Raw genomic sequence first — 21,528 nt, 5'->3', positions numbered from 1 at the left:
GTTTACATCAGTCCAGATGTATGAATTTATAACAAACGTACTGAAATAACATAAATACTTTTCTGAACAATTCATTTATAGAATAGGACATCCAATCATGATATGTTTTCTACAAAATTTATGTACAGGGTCACATGTTTGAGAAAAAATATGTATTTATGAACCCTGTACATAAATGTCAGTAGTGAAAAATGTAAACATTGCACACAGACCTGTATATAGGATGGAACAAATCAGAAGCTGACTTGTATGCAGGCCTTGCATTAAACACTTTGACTAATTATTCTATGAAATGATAAAATTTGATTTAGTGCCATTGGCTTTTGTTTTTAGTTTTCGTCTCAAAAAAAAAAAACTAACACAGATTGCTCACTTTATGAAGTTTCTGGAGCTTGTTTAGAGAACGTCCACGATCTGCATTTTCATCTAGTTTGCAGCACTTTTTCTTACTAAAATAAACAAACCATAACCCTTAGTTTATAATAATTGCTGTGTTATGTCAATGACTATGGAACTTATCCGTGAAGAAGAAAAAAAACTTTCAAATCTTGGTCCCAGTTTCACCTTCCCGTAGCGTCCATGATCAGGTTCAATCAACCCGAAGCTACAATATTTTCATTTTGTCGTTTTGAGCGTTAGATATAGGGATTCCGTTTTCCTGTTGTTTTTTATAGGAATTGGGCATCGAGTATATTATATGTGAAATATTCATGCTTATACTGTATAGCTTATCACATGGCTATTTTTGCAAAACAGAATCTTACAAGCTGGTTCAAATTATTTGAGCATTTGTGCCTTGAATAGAAATAATCCTTTGAAATAATTAGTAAATGCAATTTTACAATAGCATTCTTATTTGAAAAAAAATGGATACATGTCTTATCTATTGTGGCTGAAGGTTTGCCTTTTAGGTATGAGGCATCAGAATTGCAGCCACCGTTTATCCCTGCATGATCGTAAAAGGCGACAAAATTGGTTCGATTAAATGAAGTCTCCGGCAGGTGAGGTAGTTTTGATCTCTGGTGTTGCTTAAGCTTTGTAACACCTGTGTTTAGCCAGAATTATTTTTTCTTGTTTAACGCCATATCATACGGCCTCAGTTGTTTAGGTTCACCGTAAAACAAAACGAAATCAATAGCCAAATATTCAACTATTAACTCGCTTGAACCGAAAATGAACTATCAACATTTGTCGCCTGGTTATTGCTGGAAAAAACTGTATATCCATACTGTTGGTTCATGTAGTTCAATTTCCGCACTTTGTTATTGAAATTCTTTCGAATAGACAAGTTTCCATCATGTGCATATAAAACATCAAGCCTTTATTTTACTAGTTTTAGGCGTGTACAAACCCTTAAGTACATTCCAACATGTTTTGACATTCTTATAACAGTTTACCAGGCTGTTCTTGTCTATAAACATACTTTGCTTTACGTATCTAAACCTTTTTACATACTTCTGGCCCGTCTCATTTCTTGTGTATTTACATCCTTTTAATTTAATCTATATGCATGATAGATAATGATATAATGGAGTTTATATTTAAATGTTTATTCCTGGTCCAATTGGATTCAATAAATTTGGTAACTTTAATATGCTTTTATAATCTCGAATCCTGAGGTTGCAATTCTTATACAATATACTTAAAAAGAATGACTGAATGACATTAAATATTGTTAAAATACTATCATTGAAAATGGATGTGTTTGTACTTGACACTGCTCATTTTGGTTGTATTTGTATTATGATAGTGCCCTACATATAGCACTAGGAAGCTTCAATAAAGTGATTTGTATAATGCGACGATTCAACGAATGTACTTATTCATTACAAAAATGTGTTTTTAGATTAATTTATTTAAAATGATACTATATTTTGTACCTTTTTGCACAAAAGAAATTCCTCTTATAATCATGATAAGTGACAGATTGGAAAAGTTAAATTTGGAAACGAACTATTTGTTTCTTTATTGCTGATATTGTTACATAAGTATACAGTTATAGCTAACCAAATTTGTAACAATGTATGGAACTACTTTCCCACTACTCCTGGCTGTGTTGCGCGTATAACATTGCATAATTGATATTTGTATTGTCTGTCCCTGAAACAAATTACAATTAATTTATTTAAACAAATATTAACAATATTGTCTTGAGCAATGTTTTATATCAGGGCTGTGAGTTCGAACGTAATTTGAAAATTATATTTACTTTTAAATAAATCATATGGTGTATATATGCTGTCATTAAAATGTCAACATAGAAATTAATGATATATAACCAATCACAAAAGCAAACATTTACTAAATTGATTTTACATAACAAAACAAAACAAGAAGAAGCAAAAGAGGAACATAATTTGACAAACACTGTCAAAACGCATTAACAAAACCTACCTAACTCGATGATCTCAATTTTGACAATAATCCTTATTCTGTGTTTAATAGAAGTATATTTGACTTGGATTTTCTCCAGATTTGTTTTGACCTCATTGGATGTTACAAGTGCAATGTTATAAAGAAGCTTACTCTTTATGATTGTCATGTATCGACACCACACCTTTCATTACTTTACCAGCAGGAGCGTGGAAATTCTGCGCACCATCGTAAGCGTTTGTCCATTGAGTGTAATCGCAATCATCTAGGTGGACATCTGTCAAAATAATAATATTTTCATCAATAAGCTATTCAGTTTTGAATATTTTTGCCGAAAAGATTTGTCAAATTTAAAGTATGAGTTAACAATTATTTAACAGATGAAAATCCCTGCAAAACACTAGGTCAAATGCAGCAGGCTCGGTTTGATTCAACATGGTCAAGAATGGCAATAATGTGCATGCTAAACCTCTGATTAGTTTATTGTACTTTTATTCAGCTAACGTCATGTTAATGAATGATTTGATACGTGTAATTGCGAATCTTTATTTCAAATTACTTCTAAATTTTCATGTTAAAATTTCAGGACTGCGTTACAGTTTTTGGACAATATTTAGGCCATAAAATGTCGACCAACTTCGTTACCATCCATGTGTAATATTCTTTTCGAAAGCTATTTATTTCCTGTCAAAAACATGTAAATAAACAATAATTATGTTAATGGTATTAGGAATGATGATTAGTAACATTATTTACATTACCATGCATTTCACAACACTTGAATCTCCAGATCCTGTCTTCATATTTGTTATCATGATGACTGTACATGCCGCTAATGTAGTGGTTACCTGGACACTCGTATGCAAGCAGTTGATCATATTGATTCTGATGACCTAGTGATAAAATCAACTTTGATAAATATATATTTTTGTTAACTGCGTTTAAAGCAAATATCCCACGCATTGTACTAAGTCTGATTGCTTTCGAAATTAAACGTCATCAAAAGATAAATTTTCACCATAGACTGGTACATTTGTAAATATGGAACTAGATGATTAATACATGTCTTGTCCGACAAAAATCATCAAAGTAAAGTATTTATAATGTTTATCCTTCTGTAATTTTAAACCGTTGCAATGTTTTATTATGCAAATATTGACTTAAAAATTGTACCTGTTACAAAACATGATGCACGTACACCGCTTACGTCATTAGTGACGTCAGAACAGGAAATGTCGAACATTCTGTCTTCTTTATGGTTGTCATGAATACTCTCTACATGACTTACAGACTGTGTTTCCTTTGGACATGCGAAATTTAGGTCTTGATCATAGGCATTCAAATATGCCATACCCTGACGCAGCATGCATAACGCGAAGATACTTGCAAATATCATCTGTATTAAATAGAAAATAAAACATTTCATCATGGCTGTCAATCCCTGTAAAACATTTTAGTTTAGTTTAAACAATATTTAGTTCATTGGATCTACTTTCAAACAGCGATGGCCAAGTTGTTGCTCGACATACCAAAAGGAGCGTTAAAAGAGTTATGTAGATCTACTGACAGTGATGAACTAGTGGCTCATGTCGTTGTGCCTTAGAGGCACATTTTACCGTGACCATGTTTTCATTGCTATAGTTAATTACTACATTACAAATAACCCAGTGTCCGGGTTGCGCGGGAATAAATTATTTCGTGATAATGCACAAGTGCACCGGCCAGCATTGCTCCATGCTTATTTAGAGGATCAGAGAATTGAGGTTTTGCTACATATTCCGCGTATAGTCTTAAACTCTCTTCATGTGACTTTTGGTTAAATCCATACATCAAATCTTGCCCTAGCGGTCGAATGATATAAACAGTTAACCAAAAGATCTGTTCAAAATGCTTTTTGGGAACGGATTATGACCCTTGAAAAGTTTGTAGAGGTCCATGGTGAATATTTTGAAGGACTCTACTAATCATTTTTTTCACAGGTATGACTTATTTATAAAAACGCGCTGCCGTCTAATTAAAATTTGCCCTGTACTAGTTCGAGGCGTTTCATTTATAAAAGAAATGTCAATTCAATATATAAAAAGTAAATGCTGTCATATGACTTTCAAATGTAACTTGAACTACTATATAACTGAAAAGCAATCAGAATGGAAGGGAAAGTGGAAATAAAAGACAATGATCATTTAATAACAAATCGACGTTTAGAACAAGATGCTACTACGCACAGTAATAATTTTAAAGCGTTGTGAGAACAAATCCCACCGTCCAAACAAAGAATGCTTATTTACAATAAAATGTTTCCCAAAATAATCTAAGGAAAGAAAGCTAGTTTTATTATTTTTCATCGCAGTGAAACTTTTTTCTCCGCATTTTTACTGGTGTTTTGCCGGACTACTTCTTCAAAATTTAGAAAATACACAAAATTTAAGGGAAAGTCTTTCAAATTGTGATGTCAAAAAAAAAAGAGAAAAATGTATATAATAAACATAAAATTAAAGTTTTTTTATAAATACAGGATTTATTTTTATCTTGTGGTATGAAAATTATCATATTTCACGCGTGGCTACCGCCGCTCATGAAATATTTATTTTCACACCAATCGATGAAAATAAATCCTGTACAAATGTTTTTGTAAAAAATGAATACCCTCTAAATACTAGATTATTTTTAATGAAAGTATAATTTTAAAAATATAATAAAAATGAAGATCTATTCGATCTCATTCAAAACTATTAACAAGAAAAGCATTGATGCAAAGCATCAAAGGGCGTCCAAGCAAGAAATGCAGCAGGTGAAGATGAACTAGTAGATATATGATGACAAGATATTCTTATAAACTTTTCAATGAATATTTGGTTTTTACCACTTATGAATGAATGGACGAAAGACATTGTTCATTATTAACTTTGATTGGCATGCTAGAGATTAGAATATTACATGTAATTTCTTTATGAGCAACGGATATATATGTATACAATCATTTATAATCCATATGTGTAACGCATGGTCAACACCACACTTGTGTTATTGTTATTATGTTATCACTATTAGCGAAGACCCCTCTAAAGGTATCTGTTCACACTTACTAACAATATGACACTGGTTATCATGGTTATATTACCATGTTGATCATGTTGAGCATAATTGTTTACAATAATTGTAAAATCTATTTTAATAAAAAAAAATACAGATTTTATGAATATTGTTTTCTTTTCTTTTTTTTTGTGTTTTATGTGCTTTTATAATACTGAGTTTTTACGTTAACTATTATTTTAAGAATTCAATTGTCATATTGACCGACCATTATAAGTCAAAACTTAACTGGAAAAAGCAGAGACATAGATATCTATGTCTCTGGAAAAAGTCAGAAAATTATGGTTAATCTTTCAATATATAATATTGTTTATTCTTAAAACATATACATGTACATTTGTATTTTTCTTTATCATTTTTTAAATTATCAATCAATTATCTAATTTGTAACTTTGAATAATTCCTCGGCATCTTTACTAAATAATTCCTCGGCATCTATACTAAACACGAATAACAAATTAAATAAAATGTTTCAAAGTTGATAGTGTCATATTAATACCATAAAAATGTCCCTTTTTATTGTACATATTAATTGTTTTCATCTCATATAGATAAAATAAAACATGCTATTGTTGTTGTTGGTTTTTTTTTCGAATTGTATGTTTATGTATAATAATAATCAATAAATTTGAGAGTTGATCTGTGTTTATTAATTATTGTAACCAAACTAAGTGACAAACATTCATTTTGAAAAAAAGCATATTTATCTGTAAAATATTTGTTCTGTTCTGTAACGATATCAAACATCTACTGCAAAACCGGGAGAGACCGGACAATAAACGTGTGGTACTATTCGCCGGCCATTAGTAAATCCCGGTCAAAATAGACCAGCAGAGACCGGGAATTACCGATAGGAGTACATCCCTCTATAAATAGATTTTCGGTATATTGGTAATAACATACCATAATAACCCACTGTGTACTACAAAATGATAAATAATAAATACCCCGAAGAGCGCGATTTATTGACGGAAAAGGTTATTTCATTTGAAAATTCTCCAGTTCGCGATTTCATTGTATATATCGCGACATTATAATCAAGCACCCTTTATGTCCGACTAAAAGGCTCGAGAAGTTGCTGTCGCCCTTTCACAAAATCTGATTTCATTCCATAAAAGGCGCCGCGCTTCGGCGCGGACGCCAATTAATGCGTCAGGGAATTGGTACTGTTTGTAAGTACAAAGAGTAACTATGCATACCATAGCAACTACATATAAAATATGGTAATAATGCTAGGTAATAATTTAAGTATGCTGTCATCAGACAGGAGTGGTGGCTTAATCGATGTGGTCAAGGGTTGGTAGACTTGCACCCTAATAACCAGCTTTTTATAATATACCACCAACTGGATAGCTCTAGGAAAGGGGCCCGGGTAGATTAATTAAGCTGCAAGCTTTCTTCACATTTGAGATTAAATAAACATTTAAAAGCATTAAAGAAATGAGCTGTTAATCACTTCAGATTTTCTGTTTTGATTTGAAGCATTTTGTTTACGAATAAAATCTTATAATTATGGAATATAACAGGCTTTTTAATTGGTTATTTTCTAAGGTTATAGGTTAAATGATATTATGACAGGTTAAAGGTCAAATTGTTTTACTACGCTAGTGCTTATAAATAGATAGTTTTGGCGCCATTCTTGTTACAGTTTTGTCAGACACGTTTGAGATTAGACGCTTTTTTAAATTTGAGAAAATTGTTGTCATGAAAGGTTTTACTGTGCCCGACATTTAGTTTCAAATATTTTCTGTTATCAATTTACTCGTATACGATGTAGTACTCGGGACTATTTGTTATTGAAAATCAGCTGTTTTGGGACCAGCTTGTAGTCTTTTTGTGTGAAGGACAAGTATAATTTGTTTTCGAATTTACTGTTCATCATGAGTGACCGAAAATAAGCGAGAAATAAAGAAGTAATCGATTACAAAGCAATGAATAAAGGAAGAATATCCACACCTGCTAAGAAACCACATATTTCAGAGGCAATAACGATTTCTCCCGTCCAGTTGTATGATTTTCCTAGGGAGAATGTCGCTTCGTCACAGTCTAAAGTACTTCAGGGAGATGTCAAGGTTTCTGAAAAAGAACATTTGTTGGCTCGTTTGTCAGCTTTAGACGAACAGCAGGCTCGCTTGCAGGAACGGAATGAGCTGGAGATGCTTAGGAGGCAAGTAGAAAAAAAGGAAACGTACATTCACGACCTTGAGAAGTTACTATCTGTGTCAGGTTCCGCTCATGTGAAGGATAGTGGCACCACTACAAAAAGTAAGAAGAGGGGTCAAGTTGACAAAAAGGGTAAACAGACTGTATTGAGTGCCCCTCCGGTGAAACAGACGTCGTCCAAAGGTGCGGGTACTTCAAAAGAAGGTATGTTTGTTACTATTGACGCTTTGCTGAAAGTACCTGGTTTAAAAAAGTCTGCCAAGAAGGAATTAGCAAATTTAGGTTTGTTAAGTTCTGAATCATCTGATACAGATTCAAGTTCTACCTCTGATTCAAGTTCTACTTCTGAGGATGAAAGTTACTCTGATTCCTCTTTAAAAATCTGGAAACACAGTGATCCCTCGGAAGCATTAATCACAACAAAATTACGTAAGAATTGCAGACTCGGCTTGATTGAGTCTGTACATTTAGACTTTAAGTCATGAGAGGGTTAAGATTCAAGGTAGAAAACACAGAACTAAATCAGGTATTACTTCTAGATCTTCTGACTCGGTTAGATATAAGCAACGTTATCCACATGCGAATCTGCGCTTTGATTTTGTGAGTAAGGACGTTTCATTTGAGAAACTTGATTTTAACTTATTCATTGCGGGAGAGTTAGAGATTGTTTGTTCTTCAAAGATTAGTAGACAAGAGAAACAAGGACGCTTAAATTTATTTAAAAAAAACTGATGTATCTTAACAGCTCATATGAATTTGTAGTAACTAAGTCTTTAAACGCTGCCAAACAGAGAGAAATTGAGTTCTGTCTAGATATGGTTAAAAATTTAAGTATAGGTCAGAGTAAGTACAGTTGAAGCCTAATCCCAGGAATGGCCTCCCTCAAGAAAAAGTTAGTACTGGTACAGTTGATTATAAGAGTGTCTGGTTTTGTTCTAAGTTTCAGAGAAATAAATGTTCTCTAAAGTCTGCTCATGAAGTCACTAGTAAAGGAGGTAAAATTCGTTTTGCTAAACACATCTGCGCTACTTCCTGGGACTTGGATAAGAAAGAATTACCACATCCAGAATGCTCTAGTGCTTGCCCACATACAAATCAGTGACTGTCTATTAATGTTGTTTAAAGAAATAATTTGGTTGATGTTTTCTTACCTGATTATTGTAAAAGGAAATTTGTCAGTTCTTTGGTCGGTAAAGTTCCTTCTTCTAATACTGGTTGTTTTTGTAATCATGATAGAAGATGTAAAGTTTGTTTAACTCTTAAAGAGGAGTTGAATTCATCTTCTGTAGAGAAGATTGATATTGCTAAGCAAGTTAAAGCTTCTGGTAAGTTTTACTTTGAAGGTTGCCGGATTCAGGTTAATCATAAAATTGATACTGATTTTATGAGTAAGATGCTTCATGGTTATTTTGATATGCAGGTTTGTGATATATTGAAATTCGGGTTTCCTATTGATATTGATTTAGAGGATAAAAGTATTTTATTGTCTGAAGCTTCAAAAGTGAAGAATCATATTGGTGCTGTTTTGTTTCCAGATGATATGGTCAAATATTTACAGAAAGAAGCTTCATATGGGGCTATTATTGGACCTTTCGATAGTTGTCCTTTTGTTGAAGGTATGGTTATTTCTCCTCTTAAAACTGTTCATAAATCAAATCCAAATAAACGAAGGGTGATTTTGGATTTAAGTTATCCTAAGAATGGTAATGGGGTAAATGACTCTGTTCCTAAAGATCATTATCTTGGGAACAAGGTGGAGTTAGTTTTCCCGAAAATTGATGATTTTGTAGCCTTAATTAAGAGCAAAGGTCAAGGTTTTTTATGTATAAACTGGATTTAAGGCGGGCATATAGACAGATTAGTATTTGTCCTTCTAGTTATAATCTGGTCGGTTTTTCATGGAAAAATCATATCTTTTTTGATACAGCTTAAGCAATGACGTTAAGGTCTTCCGCATATATTTGTCAAAGGGTTACTAACGCCTTTGCTATCATGATGTGTAATGTGGGTTTATCTTGTTTAAATTATTTGGATGGTTTTGCAGGGGTAGAAAATGAATTAACGGCTACTTTTGCATTCAATTTTTACGTGAACTTTTTATTAGAAGTGGAATTGAGGAGGCTATTGATAAAGCTTGTGCTCCTTCTCAGGTTATGATATTTTTAGGTGTTTTATTTGACAGACGTTCTTAACTATGCAGGTTACAGAAGACAGGCCTAAAGAGATTAAGGATTTAGTTTCTTCATGGTTGAACCGAGAGCCTGCATCTTTAAAAGATATACAGAAATTGCTTGGCAAATTAAATTTTGTCGGAGCATGTGTTAGATCAAGTCGTGTTTTTATTAATCGTATTTTGAATTGGTTAAGAGAGTGTTATGATACTCAAATGAATGTTTTTAATATTCCCTAAGAAGTGAAAAAAGACTTATTATGGTGGAATAATTTTTTACCCATTTATAATGGAATTTCCTTAATTGATTACGGAGAGTGGTTACAAGTTGACAGTGTTTTTAGTTCTGATAGTTGTTTAATTGGTTGTGGCGGTATTTATGGTTCTAAATTTTTTCATACTCCATTTCCAGGATATTTTTGGATCAGTTATTGAGCATTTCTTGTTTAGAGATGTTGACTGTTTTAGTTGCATTGAAGCTTTGGGGTCCTGATTTACAAGGGAAAAAAGTGGTTATTTTTTGTGATAACTTGGCCGTTTGTATTGTTATCAATACAGGTAGAGCTAGGAATACATTTTGCAAAATTGTTTGAGAGAGATTTGTTTCATAGCTTCAGTACATGAGTTTCAGTTAAGGGCTACTCATCTTGCAGGTACTAATAATCGTATTGCAGATTGCTTGAGAAGATGGCATTTAGATCCTAAATTTAAAGCACAGTTTTTTGACTGTGTTTCAACTTTTTCTTCTTTGACCGATGTTATGGTTCCTGTAGATCATTTTAAATTTCTACATGATTGGTAACTTCTTGTTTCAGAATCAGAGCTTAAGGTTTTGAAGCGAGAGCTTAGAAAGTCCAACACTTCAGCGTTTGCAGAAGGGACAAATAAAAATCTTAGCATTCAGTGGGAAAGTTTTATTCTGTTTTGTTTATATTTTACATTGTGTTATTTACCCGCCTCTACTGTCACTTTTCAATTATACGCTCAATTTATGAGCAGATCATTTGTCTCAGTGGAAAGTATTAAGAATTATGTGAGTGGTGTTAAAACCTTACATTTGTGTTTAGGTTACAATATTGATAATATTAACACGTACTTGTTAAATTTGTCTTTTAAAGGTTTACATAGATTAAAGCCTAGGTCAATTAAGAAGGCGGAGCCCATTACTCTGAATATATTGTTACAGATTTATGGAATTTTCGACTTTTCAATTGGTGATAATCTTATTTATTGGTGTTTGTTTTTATTTGCCTTTTTTCTTGTGGCTAGAAAATCTAATTTGGTCCCCGCAAATTTTTCAGATATTGCTAAAGGTCGGTTTTTAAGTAAAGAGAGTGTGCGCTATTTCGGTGATTATGTTTTGGTTTATTTTAATTGGTCAAAAACAATTCAGTATGGAGAAAGAGAGGTTATTAGTCCTTTGTTGAGGCTTAAGGATGTTAGATTATGTCCTGTATAGTTGCATATGAAAAAAGGCTTGCCTTAAAGTTTAACAATAGTAATAATGTTTTATTTTCTCTTTCTAATGGTTCTTATGTTTCATATTATTTATTTCAAAAGAAATTAAGGAAGTGTATTGCCTCAATTGGCTTATCTCCTAAACACTTTTCTTCCCATTCTTTTAGGGGTTTTGCAACTTTAGCTCATCGTTCTGATATTTCCCCAGAGCATATTCAGCTTTTAGGGGATTGGAAGTCAGACGCTTATAAATCGTATTTGGAACTGAATTGGTCTGATAAGGCTAACATTTTATCAAAAATGTTCGAGACAATATAATTTTTATAGCTCTGATTTTTCTATTTACAGATGTGCAAGTTCACATTTTATCGGATTCCATGGCTAAGTATGTAGATGGAATTTGGCATTCAAAAGTTCATGCTTTTACGGGCATCAATCTGGTTCGCTTGACTTCTAAGATTCAACGGGATCATTCTTTAGTGAAAAAAAAAACATTTTACTATTATACATGTTGGTACTAATGATATAAACTCTCGTGATAAATTGTCTGTAGACCAAATTATCAGTTATTTCAACAATTTGATCACAGTTATTCGTGATATTTCTCCTACACACATTGTTTTCTCCAGCATTCTGCCTAGGCCTGCCGATTATTCTCAAACAAGTGGTAAAGTCAAATTAGTTAACCAAAGGTTAGAGGCTAAATGCAAGGAACGTAAATGTCAATTTGTTCATTCATACCGTTTCTTTTTTCATGGTGGCAAGCCAATTTCTGATTTGTTTGCAGTCAGAGATGGTGGGTTACATTTAAATTTTGAAGGAACTCGTCGTTTACGTAATTTCTTCATTCACACTTTTTCACATTTAATTAAGGGTAAATTTGCTATGTAAACCAGGTTAAATTTTTGTTTACAGCAAGTGGTGCAGATTTGTTTTTTATACATAAATATTTGATATGTCCGGATAGGCATTTTTCTGTGTTTGTTGATTTGATCAATAGCTACTGTTGCTTTTAGGGATATAACTTTTGTATCCTTGTGTATATATAGTTTGTTGTTATAATATGTAGTTTGTGACTTTTCTTTTATATGATTCTTTTGAATATTGTGATAATAGTCAGTTGGGTAAATTGATGAGTAGGTTAGGGCTAGAAGGAAGTGTATTATTCCTTCAGTCTTTTATATACTCTTATGGTGGAAGTATCAGTATTTCACCTAGGCTTTTTCCGTTTTAAAGGAGGTATTGTTCTTCTTTAAGGGCTTCTGGACAAGTGGTAATGGTTACTGGACGTTATCCTTAAATAATTGTTCTTGTTTGGGTTGTTGTTTGTCTGATATCACAATGTTTTATTTCAATGTATTTATTGTACAGTGTTTTAGTTGCTTTTTTCTGTTTGTCTTTTTGTAAATTAAAGCTACACGAATTCAGATGTTCCATAACTTCTTAAAAATCAATCTTAGGTTAGTAGATTGTTGATGGTTATAATTTTCCTTTTTTGTGGGTCTTTACTGCAAAGGGATTCTGAAGGCTTGTTGTTTTAATGTTTGTATGTATACTTGTTTATATTTATGTATAGATGTTCTAATGTTTGTATATGTTACGCTTTAATTGTTGTTTTGCTGAAATTTTGCTTTTTTTGGACTGGGAGTTGTCGGATTTGTTGTATTTCATACTAGTTGTTTAAGCAGTTATAGGTCACTGTAACATTTTTCTGTGAAAGGATTTGATACATCAGGTGACTTTCTGTTCTAATGGAATTATCTTATCTAGTTGAGTTTAATAAGATATTCATTAAGTGAATTAATTATTATCATGCTTTTGTGTTTAACGTGTCTGCTTGCTCTATTAAAAATTATTATTATTTATTATTGTGTTTCTGGTTATGACATAATTATTGCACAGGAGCAGATCTATAAATACGTTGGATCAGGAAAACCATCACCGATTGAATGATTTGATTTAATCGTAAAGCAAAAACGATAAAACTTTATTTCAAAAATGTTGCTACCGAACAAGACACTTAAATACTGTATGCCATAATTAATACGGTTTTCTTTTCCTTAGAGCTATTGTTTCAATGGAAAGTTCGCAAAAGCTATTCATACACTGTACCATTCATACGGTCAACTTGAAATAGCTTAAATAAACACAAACTTTGAAAATATTTAAAAAGTTTTAATATAAGTAACAATTTGTTTAAAGTTAATTGAACTAACCTTGATTGTTGTTTACTCCTCTTGTAACTCAAACTAACAAACAGGTCTAAAAGTCACAACCTGACTTTATATCACTCCTTTAAGAACAATAGATATGAATTGACCTCTAAGACACCGTGATTTCATCAATATTTACTAAATTATCTACGCTATCACGTGGCGTTATGTTATAATTGTGCCTGATAAGAATATCCAGATGTGGTTTCGAATATTTGTTACTTTTAAATTTTTATCTATTTTGAGTTACTAAATTATTGTGTTTTTTTATATAAAATTAAGCCTGACTATCCATGCCTCATCTATATGTTTATTGAAATATTTAACAAAAACGTTTTAAAACTATATATGCATTTTAAAAACAATAATTGACTGAAATGTACAAAAATAAACAAATAAGAAATATCTATAGCGTCTTTTGATTATCTGTCATGAATAATAATAATAATAGTCTGTAAATGAACCTGTTCAGCAAATAAAGAGATTGCAGTAGGATGGCAAATAGCCACGCGGATTTTTCATCCTTGGCTGACAACCTAAAAACTAAATGAAATTTAAAGCTATTGAAATATGCAAGCCATGAGCTAATAAATACAACAAATAGTATCTATAACATTTAAAGCAAAATCAGTCACCTGAAGAAAATTGCAACGTATTTTGTAGTATTTTGATAAAGATTGAGGAAATGAAATTTACTTTGAAATCGAATAGTTGATAGTACAAACTATAAGTTGCTTGTTTTGGTTGCTTTAGGTTTATACCGTTTTGTGCCTTCTTCAACGATTCAGCTGTTCTTCTCAGATTGTATTTATTGATAATTATATAGTTTATATATATATCAAATAACAAACACTACATCCTATGTTATGCCAAGGATACCTGAGATTATACACTCAGTTTATATTATCATGAGCTTAAAGAGGAATAAAGTATTGCATAAAGAATAACTGAATATAACATTTTTATGTTGGTTGGTCAAAAATGAGCCTGATATTTATAATAAATATATAGGAATACATATATTTCCTCATTTCAACTTCTTTGAATATTATCGGTGTATGTTCATCCAACCTTGTTACCATTGTATTTTTGCATTCTCAGAGAGCAACATTTTTGTTTATTTCTCCACTTGGTATTCTTTTTTTTCTGTTGCATGTATCTAGGTATCTTCCCTATTTAGTTGGACGGGCAAATTCAATAGGAATGACTGTACAGCGTGTTATAACTGTTCAAGTCGCCAAAGTAAACAACAGACCCAGATGTTTTTCTTTAAATGTATCATTGTTTGTTGAAGTGTGAATGCTAAACACAAAATGGATATTTATCCTTTGCTGTATATGTACCTAAACTGGTTAGCATTGTCCAAGAAACTTTACTTAACATCGGTATACACTGCGGCCCAATTGAATTGTGAAACTTAGCAATTATTTGTAAATATACTTTATTTCACAAGATACTTGTATGTTAACATTATAATTCTCTGCTCACTTATCCAATCTGTAATTCAATGTAATACCTCTGTAATTTCCAACGTCATTCAATTTAATTGTATAATGTAATCATTAATCCATACCTTTGAAAAATACGCTAATTGTCTTATTTAGTATAAATATCTGGGAAAAAGTGACCCCCGGAAGCATTAAAAACAGCAAAATTATATGGAAATTGCAGACTCGGTTTGATTGAGTCTGTAGATGAGGGATAATGAAAAAGTGCAATATCCCTCACGCCCCTAGCACCGGGTTGAGGGGCACTCAATTCTGAACACTTAAAGTGTTGGACTCAATGACCCCGAAAGATCAGAAAAATATAACAACGCTGAAGTGAAGTAAGGGGCAACTTATAACGGCTGCCACATAGCACTTGACATCTGCTGTAGTGATGTATAAATATCTTATTTATAGATTTAATTGACGAATGCAGCTGGGAACTACCATGTTTAAAAAAATATTGATGTAAAAATCAGGACCACAACCTTTCCAATTTCTTGATTGTTTTATAGTTATTTGTAACTCTTTTATAATCATATCAGGATCGAATTCTAGAAACATTATATACAGTTTATTTACTATTAAGGTACGGTTTATTAAACTCTATAATCAGTTTTATCAGGAACATATACATGTCATCTGGGATGTTAATTGCTTTAAAATGATCCTCAAAACCATTCAACTTTATTTTTCCAGTTAAGGCGTGTATAAACCACAATCCAATATGTTTTAGCATTCTTATAACAGTTTACCAGTCTGTTCTTATCTAAACATACTTTGCTAATCTTTTTATATACTCCATATACCTATCCTTTCTTGTTGATTAACATCAATTTAATTTAATCTACATGCATAATAAATGATGATATAATTGAGTTCCTCTCATAATCATGTTAAGTGACATTTTGGGAAAGTAAAATTTTTTGGAACAACTAAATTTGTTTTCTTTTATTGCTGATTTTGTTAAGTATGCAAGTATACATCTATAACCATTCAAATTTGTAACAATGTATGGAACTACTTTCCCACTACTCCTGGCTCTGTTCCGCGTATAGCATTACATAATTGATATTTATATTGTCTGTCCCTGAAACAAAATGAAATTTGGCGTATTTTACAAAACACAATTAAAACAGATATACTCTTATATTATCTTTCAAGATAATGTTAATTTATCAGGGCTGTGACATACTATTTGTTTAAAAAATAAATCGTATGATGTATATATGCTGTCGTTATAATGTCGCCATAGAAATAAATGATATATAACCATTCACAAAAGTACACATTTACTAAGTACATTTTACTTAACGAAACACAATTTTACGTAACGAAACACAATTTTCATTTTTAAAGAAGCAGCAAAAGAGGACTACCACTGCCAGGCTTGAAATCAACCCAGCGCCAAAACGCAGTGACAACAAAGTTTTAAACAAAACCTACCTAACTCGATGATCTCAATTTTGAGAATACTCTTAAATCTTGGTTCAATAGAAGAATATTCGAGCCATGACTTGGTTTTTCTCCAGATTTGTTTTGACCTCATTGGTTGTTAGAGGTGCAATTTAAACGGGTAAATAGGTAAAAAAGCTTACTCTTTATGATTGTCATGTACCGACACCACACCTTTCATTACTTTATCAGCAGGAGCGTGGAAATTTTGTGCACCATCGTAAGCGTTTGTCCATTGAGTGTAATCGCAGTCAACTAGATGGATATCTGTCAAAATAATAATAATAATAGAATAAAAATAATTTCGGACCTAATCCTTTTTCAACAATTCGTGTTTGTATTGTGTACATTATTACTGTCATTATCTATATATACTGTGAATTTGTTCGAAATAAACTATGTTTAAACTAACTAAAATAATAATATTTTCATCAATTAGTTATTCAGTTTTGAAAACATTTTGTCGAAAAGATTTGTCAAATTCAAAATACGATTTAACAATTATTATAGATATATATATTCCTTTACAACACTAGGTCAAATGAAGCAGGCTCGATTTGATTTGAACATGCTCAAAAAATGGCAGTAATGTGCATGGTAAATCTTTAATGATTTGATATGTGTAATTGCGAATTTTTTATTCGAAGTACCTGTAAATTTCGTTAAAATTTCGATTGTGTTACTTAGACAGTTTTTTGAATAAGAGTGAGGTCAATGATTCAGTGCACACATGCGATTCAGATAAGGAAAACCGATATTTTATTTAGAATTCTTTATCATTGGAAGTACAGTTTAAGAAATCTTCAGCACGTTTGCACTTAAAGAGTGTATTATTTCCCTTGACACAATTACCAAAATGCCGGTAAAAATAATTAGTGAATTGATATTTTACAAGCTTCTCAGGAATAATTAATGAATAAAAGTTAATGTGTTCACACAATATTTAGGTCGTAAAATGTCGGCAAACTTCGTTACCATTCATATGTAATATTCTTTTCGAGAGCTATTTATTTGCTTTCATAAAACATGTAAAGAGAAAATAATTATGTTAAGGGCATTAAGAATGATAATAAATGACATTATTTACATTACCATGTATTTCACAACACCTGAAACTCCAGATTCTGTCTTCATGACGGTTATCATGATGACTGTACATGCCGCTTATGTAGTGGTTACTTGGACACTCGTATGCAAGAAGTTGATCATATTGATTCTGATGACCTAGTGATAAAATCAACTCTGATAAATATATATTTTTACTAAATTTAAGTGAGTATGTCCAAGGATATTTGCTCATACTCATGTATACATACTGTCATGGTTTCATCATTACCCCTGACCCCGACACAAGTAAATAAAAGACCAAGACACAAAAACTGTATTTTACGGGGCACAAGAACAGGCAAAATAGGCTCATGAACGGTAGTGGTCATTGCCCACGTCACCTAGAACCGTTTTATGCAGACATGAACATGCTTGAACTTTGAATAATTTATATCTATAATCCTTCAATATATATACATTTTTGTGCCATTTTGTAAAAAGCATCGCATGGTCCCAAAGTAAAAAGAAATATTAAGCACCTAGGCCTATAAATTCACCGGTATACATGTAACACATTAAAGTATGGTGGCTAATTTGGTACATTGGCGTTGCGTTGTTGATAGCGACAACGCAACCTATAGCGTTATCCACTTTTTGTCTTGTTGCTAGTGACAACGCGAAAAAGCACCAAACGACACGTTATCAACTTGTTGCCCTGTCTTTAACGAAGCACGCCAAACGGTGAGTGGTCGTGTGGCGGGTTGTCGCTTCTTCGATTTGAACCGAGCAACAAGGTGACATCGCAAAAAACACGCCGCAGGACAACGCGCCGTTTGGCGTACATTGTTAGCGATAGGACGACAAGACGAGAGTCCAACAACGTGCCGTTTTTGCTTTGTACTGTTGTCGCTAGCGCCAACACGACACACAAAAGCGTTCGAAATCAGCAATCATATCAAAGTGCCGACAAATGGAAACCGAAGTCAAAGTAGCTAGTATGTGCTTTAAGGTAATTAATCCCTACGTCTTTGTGTGTACGTTGGTTCATCGTTGATTTTCAGCAAATATACAAGTGCATTACATGTGATCTAATGATATTTCAAATAATGACAGATCTAATTGGCTATTTTAGTCTACTTTCTGGTATTTTTGTTTCATAATGAAATTAATATTAAAAATATTTCCCGACTTCTATTTACGATATAAAATATCTACCTGTAATAAAACATGATGTACTACCATCGCTTACGTCATCAGTAACGTCAGAACAGGAAATGTCGAACATTCTATCTTCTTTATGGTTGTCATGAATACTCTCTACATGACTTACATACTGTGTTTGTTTTGGACATGCGAAATTCAGGTCATGATCATAGGCATTCAAATATGCCATACTCTGACGCAGCATGCAAAACGCAAAAATACTTGCAAATATCATCTTTATTAGATCTTTTAAGGTGGCCAGATCAATCCCTGTAAAACATTTTAGCTCTAGTTTTACCAAATTCTATTTCATTACTTACATATATATATATATATACAAACACCCTACAGTATAATTAAAAACATGATTTAGAAGGTTAATAACTTTTGTAAATCTCGTTCCTGTAAAAAGTGAAAAAGTAACAACATAGAATCAATGTATAGATGTACTGATTATGTATTACAATTATTGTAATTTTAGGAGCAAACAGATTTGGAATTAAGGATCAGCAAAACAAAACGACGACGACAATTACCGAAAATTCCATACATATAGTAAAAGAAACTATTAATGAATTGACATAGTAATACTAGTTATGTGCGTTTCATTGATAAAAGAAGTAAAATTCTATCATCTACTTTCCTTTTTTGTAAAACATTATATTTAAATGTAACTTGAAATAATATACAAAGGCGTGGAAGAAAGGGGAAGTAGAAATAAAAGAGAAATATCACTTAATGTAATTTTTTTGACAAACTGATCAACGTTTAGAACTAGATTCTAGCTCTACAACACAGCAGCAATTATTTTTGAAACGTTGTGAGAACAAATCCCGACTTCCTAACAAAATATACTTCTTTACAATAAAAGTTTCCAAAACAATGTTGGTCAACAAAATCTAAGAAAAACATTCTAGATATATCTATATTTTAATGTTCCATGTATATACATATATCTATAATGCTTTCATAAGTTTGAGAGGAGCGGTGACCTGGTCGGTATGGTTTCTGCCTCTCAGTCCAGGGTTGGTGGACTAGAGCCCTAATGACCAGTATTTGTTTTTCCATATGACACAAACTGGGTAGTTCTAGGAAACGGACTCGAGTAGTTTAAATAAGCTGCAGGCTTTATTCACATTCCAGATTAAATGAATATTAAAAACATAAGCTGATGAGTCATAAAGTTCTTCAGATCTTGTGTTTTGATTATTGCACTGGAACATATAAAGATGTGCGGTCAGGTGAAATGAGGAGTATAAGCGTAAAACAAAAGCGACAAAACTTTACTTTTAAAATGATGCTACCGCACAAGACACTTCAAAACACTTGAAGTATGCCAGAGTTTACGGTTTTTTTAATAGAGCTATTATTTCATGAAAGTTTTGCGAAAAACATATTTCTCATAGGGTCAACTGGAAATTTATAAAACTTTGAAATATTTCAATTTAACTATCTATTTGTTTTAACTTGAACTGACCTTTATTGTTGTTTACTCCTCTATAACTAAACTTAACAATAAGTCTAAAAGTCACTACCTGTCTTTATATCAATAGATTTGAATTGAGCTCCAATACAAGACCGTGATTTCAACATTATCTTTGCTATCACGTGGCTTTATGTTAACATTGTGCCTACTTTATACGTTCGAATGTACTTATTTGGTACTTAAACTCATTATCAATTTTGACTGACTAACTTGTTTTAGAATAAAAGGTTAACTAACTGTAAATGCAATGGTGCCATGCCTTATCTGTTTATTGAAATGTTTTAATAACAACAACGTTCTGAAATTATATATGCATTTTAAAAATAAATTGACTTAAATGTAAAAAAAATCAATAAGAAGAATCTATAGCGTCATTTGAATTATTGACAATAAAAAAAGTGATAACAATAAAAACCCTACTTCACTTGTATTTATGTTAATCGTATTTTCATATATTTTGTAATGAAACAGCACACGGATTATCTCGTGGCAGAGCCCCTAAATGAACCTGTTTAGCAAATAAAGTTGTTTTTCCATAGGATGGCAAATCGCCCGTGCATTTGTCATCCTTGGCTGAAAACTAAAAGAAAAAGAAAAAAATAAATAGTTAAAAAAAATTAAATTTAAAGCTAATGTTTAAAATATGCAGGCCAAGAGGTTATTACACTTTTAAAGTAATTAGCCAATTAATGCAGGAATTTATATCAATAAAAATCTTTAAAGCAAAATCAGCCACCCGAAGAAAATTGCAGCATATTTCGTAATAGTTCGATAAAGATTAAGGAAATGACGAATAGTTGGTAGCACAAACCATCTTTAAGTTATATTTTGGTTGCTTTAGTCTTGCAAGCTTGTCATATGTGAAGTTTATACCGCTTTGTGCCTTCTTCAATGATTCAGCTATTGTTCTCATTATTTTTGTATTTATTGATAAATATATACTAGTAGTAGTTATGAGTTTCATTGGGCATTTGTAAAAGAATATATAAAAGTATATTGTATGACTACGTTATAATCATGAAATAAGTAATTATGAAAAGAGGTTTAAGTATGTCAAGATCAAGAAAGATAGCTCTTTAGAAAACATTGCCGTCTGCTCTCATCTTACCCAAGTAATGCGCTTATTAACTAGAACACATTTTATGATTAAAGGCATGCGCCGGAAATTTAATAACTATCTCTCCATTGTATTAGTCTCTTCATTGACTTTGAGGATAATTACATTCATTGATTGTTCTTTTTTACTCCTCAAAGACAAGTCTGCTGTCATATTTACCTAGAATAATCTACTTATATGTAATGATATTAGTGAAGTATATTAAACAGAATATATCTGTATTCACATATAGAAATTATTAGATGCTAATCGTGTCAACGATA

At 32.0% G+C, this 21,528-nt stretch overlaps 2 protein-coding genes across 3 annotated transcripts; both read right to left on the bottom strand.

Annotated features, from left to right (window-relative positions):
- Positions 1-1,951: 1,951 nt before the first annotated feature.
- LOC132717478 (hemagglutinin/amebocyte aggregation factor-like) lies at positions 1,952-13,624 on the bottom strand. Of its 2 annotated transcripts, XM_060700948.1 has the most exons (5): positions 13,474-13,624; positions 3,547-3,769; positions 3,135-3,266; positions 2,527-2,650; positions 1,952-2,100 (listed from the first exon to the last, which is right to left on the bottom strand). In XM_060700948.1, exons 2-5 carry the CDS (start codon positions 3,767-3,769, stop codon positions 2,031-2,033), a joined length of 549 nt encoding a protein of 182 aa, XP_060556931.1. In that variant the 5' UTR covers positions 13,474-13,624; the 3' UTR covers positions 1,952-2,030. The 2 variants fall into 2 exon arrangements, with proteins under 2 accessions (XP_060556931.1, XP_060556930.1); XM_060700947.1 differs by lacking the exon at positions 13,474-13,624 and having other exon boundaries at positions 3,547-3,816.
- Positions 13,625-15,893: 2,269 nt separating this feature from the next.
- LOC132717476 (hemagglutinin/amebocyte aggregation factor-like) lies at positions 15,894-20,270 on the bottom strand. The gene is made up of 5 exons (XM_060700946.1): positions 20,198-20,270; positions 18,675-18,932; positions 17,505-17,636; positions 16,556-16,679; positions 15,894-16,047 (listed from the first exon to the last, which is right to left on the bottom strand). Exons 1-5 carry the CDS (start codon positions 20,253-20,255, stop codon positions 15,978-15,980), a joined length of 642 nt encoding a protein of 213 aa, XP_060556929.1. The 5' UTR covers positions 20,256-20,270; the 3' UTR covers positions 15,894-15,977.
- Positions 20,271-21,528: the final 1,258 nt, after the last annotated feature.

This window comes from Ruditapes philippinarum, unplaced genomic scaffold, assembly GCF_026571515.1.
Source record: "Ruditapes philippinarum isolate M1 unplaced genomic scaffold, ASM2657151v2 ctg2837_1_1_1_1, whole genome shotgun sequence".
NCBI classification, from domain to species: domain Eukaryota; kingdom Metazoa; phylum Mollusca; class Bivalvia; order Venerida; family Veneridae; genus Ruditapes; species Ruditapes philippinarum.
Note: the sequence above shows the minus strand (reverse complement) of the source record. Positions and strands in the feature narration are given on the sequence as shown.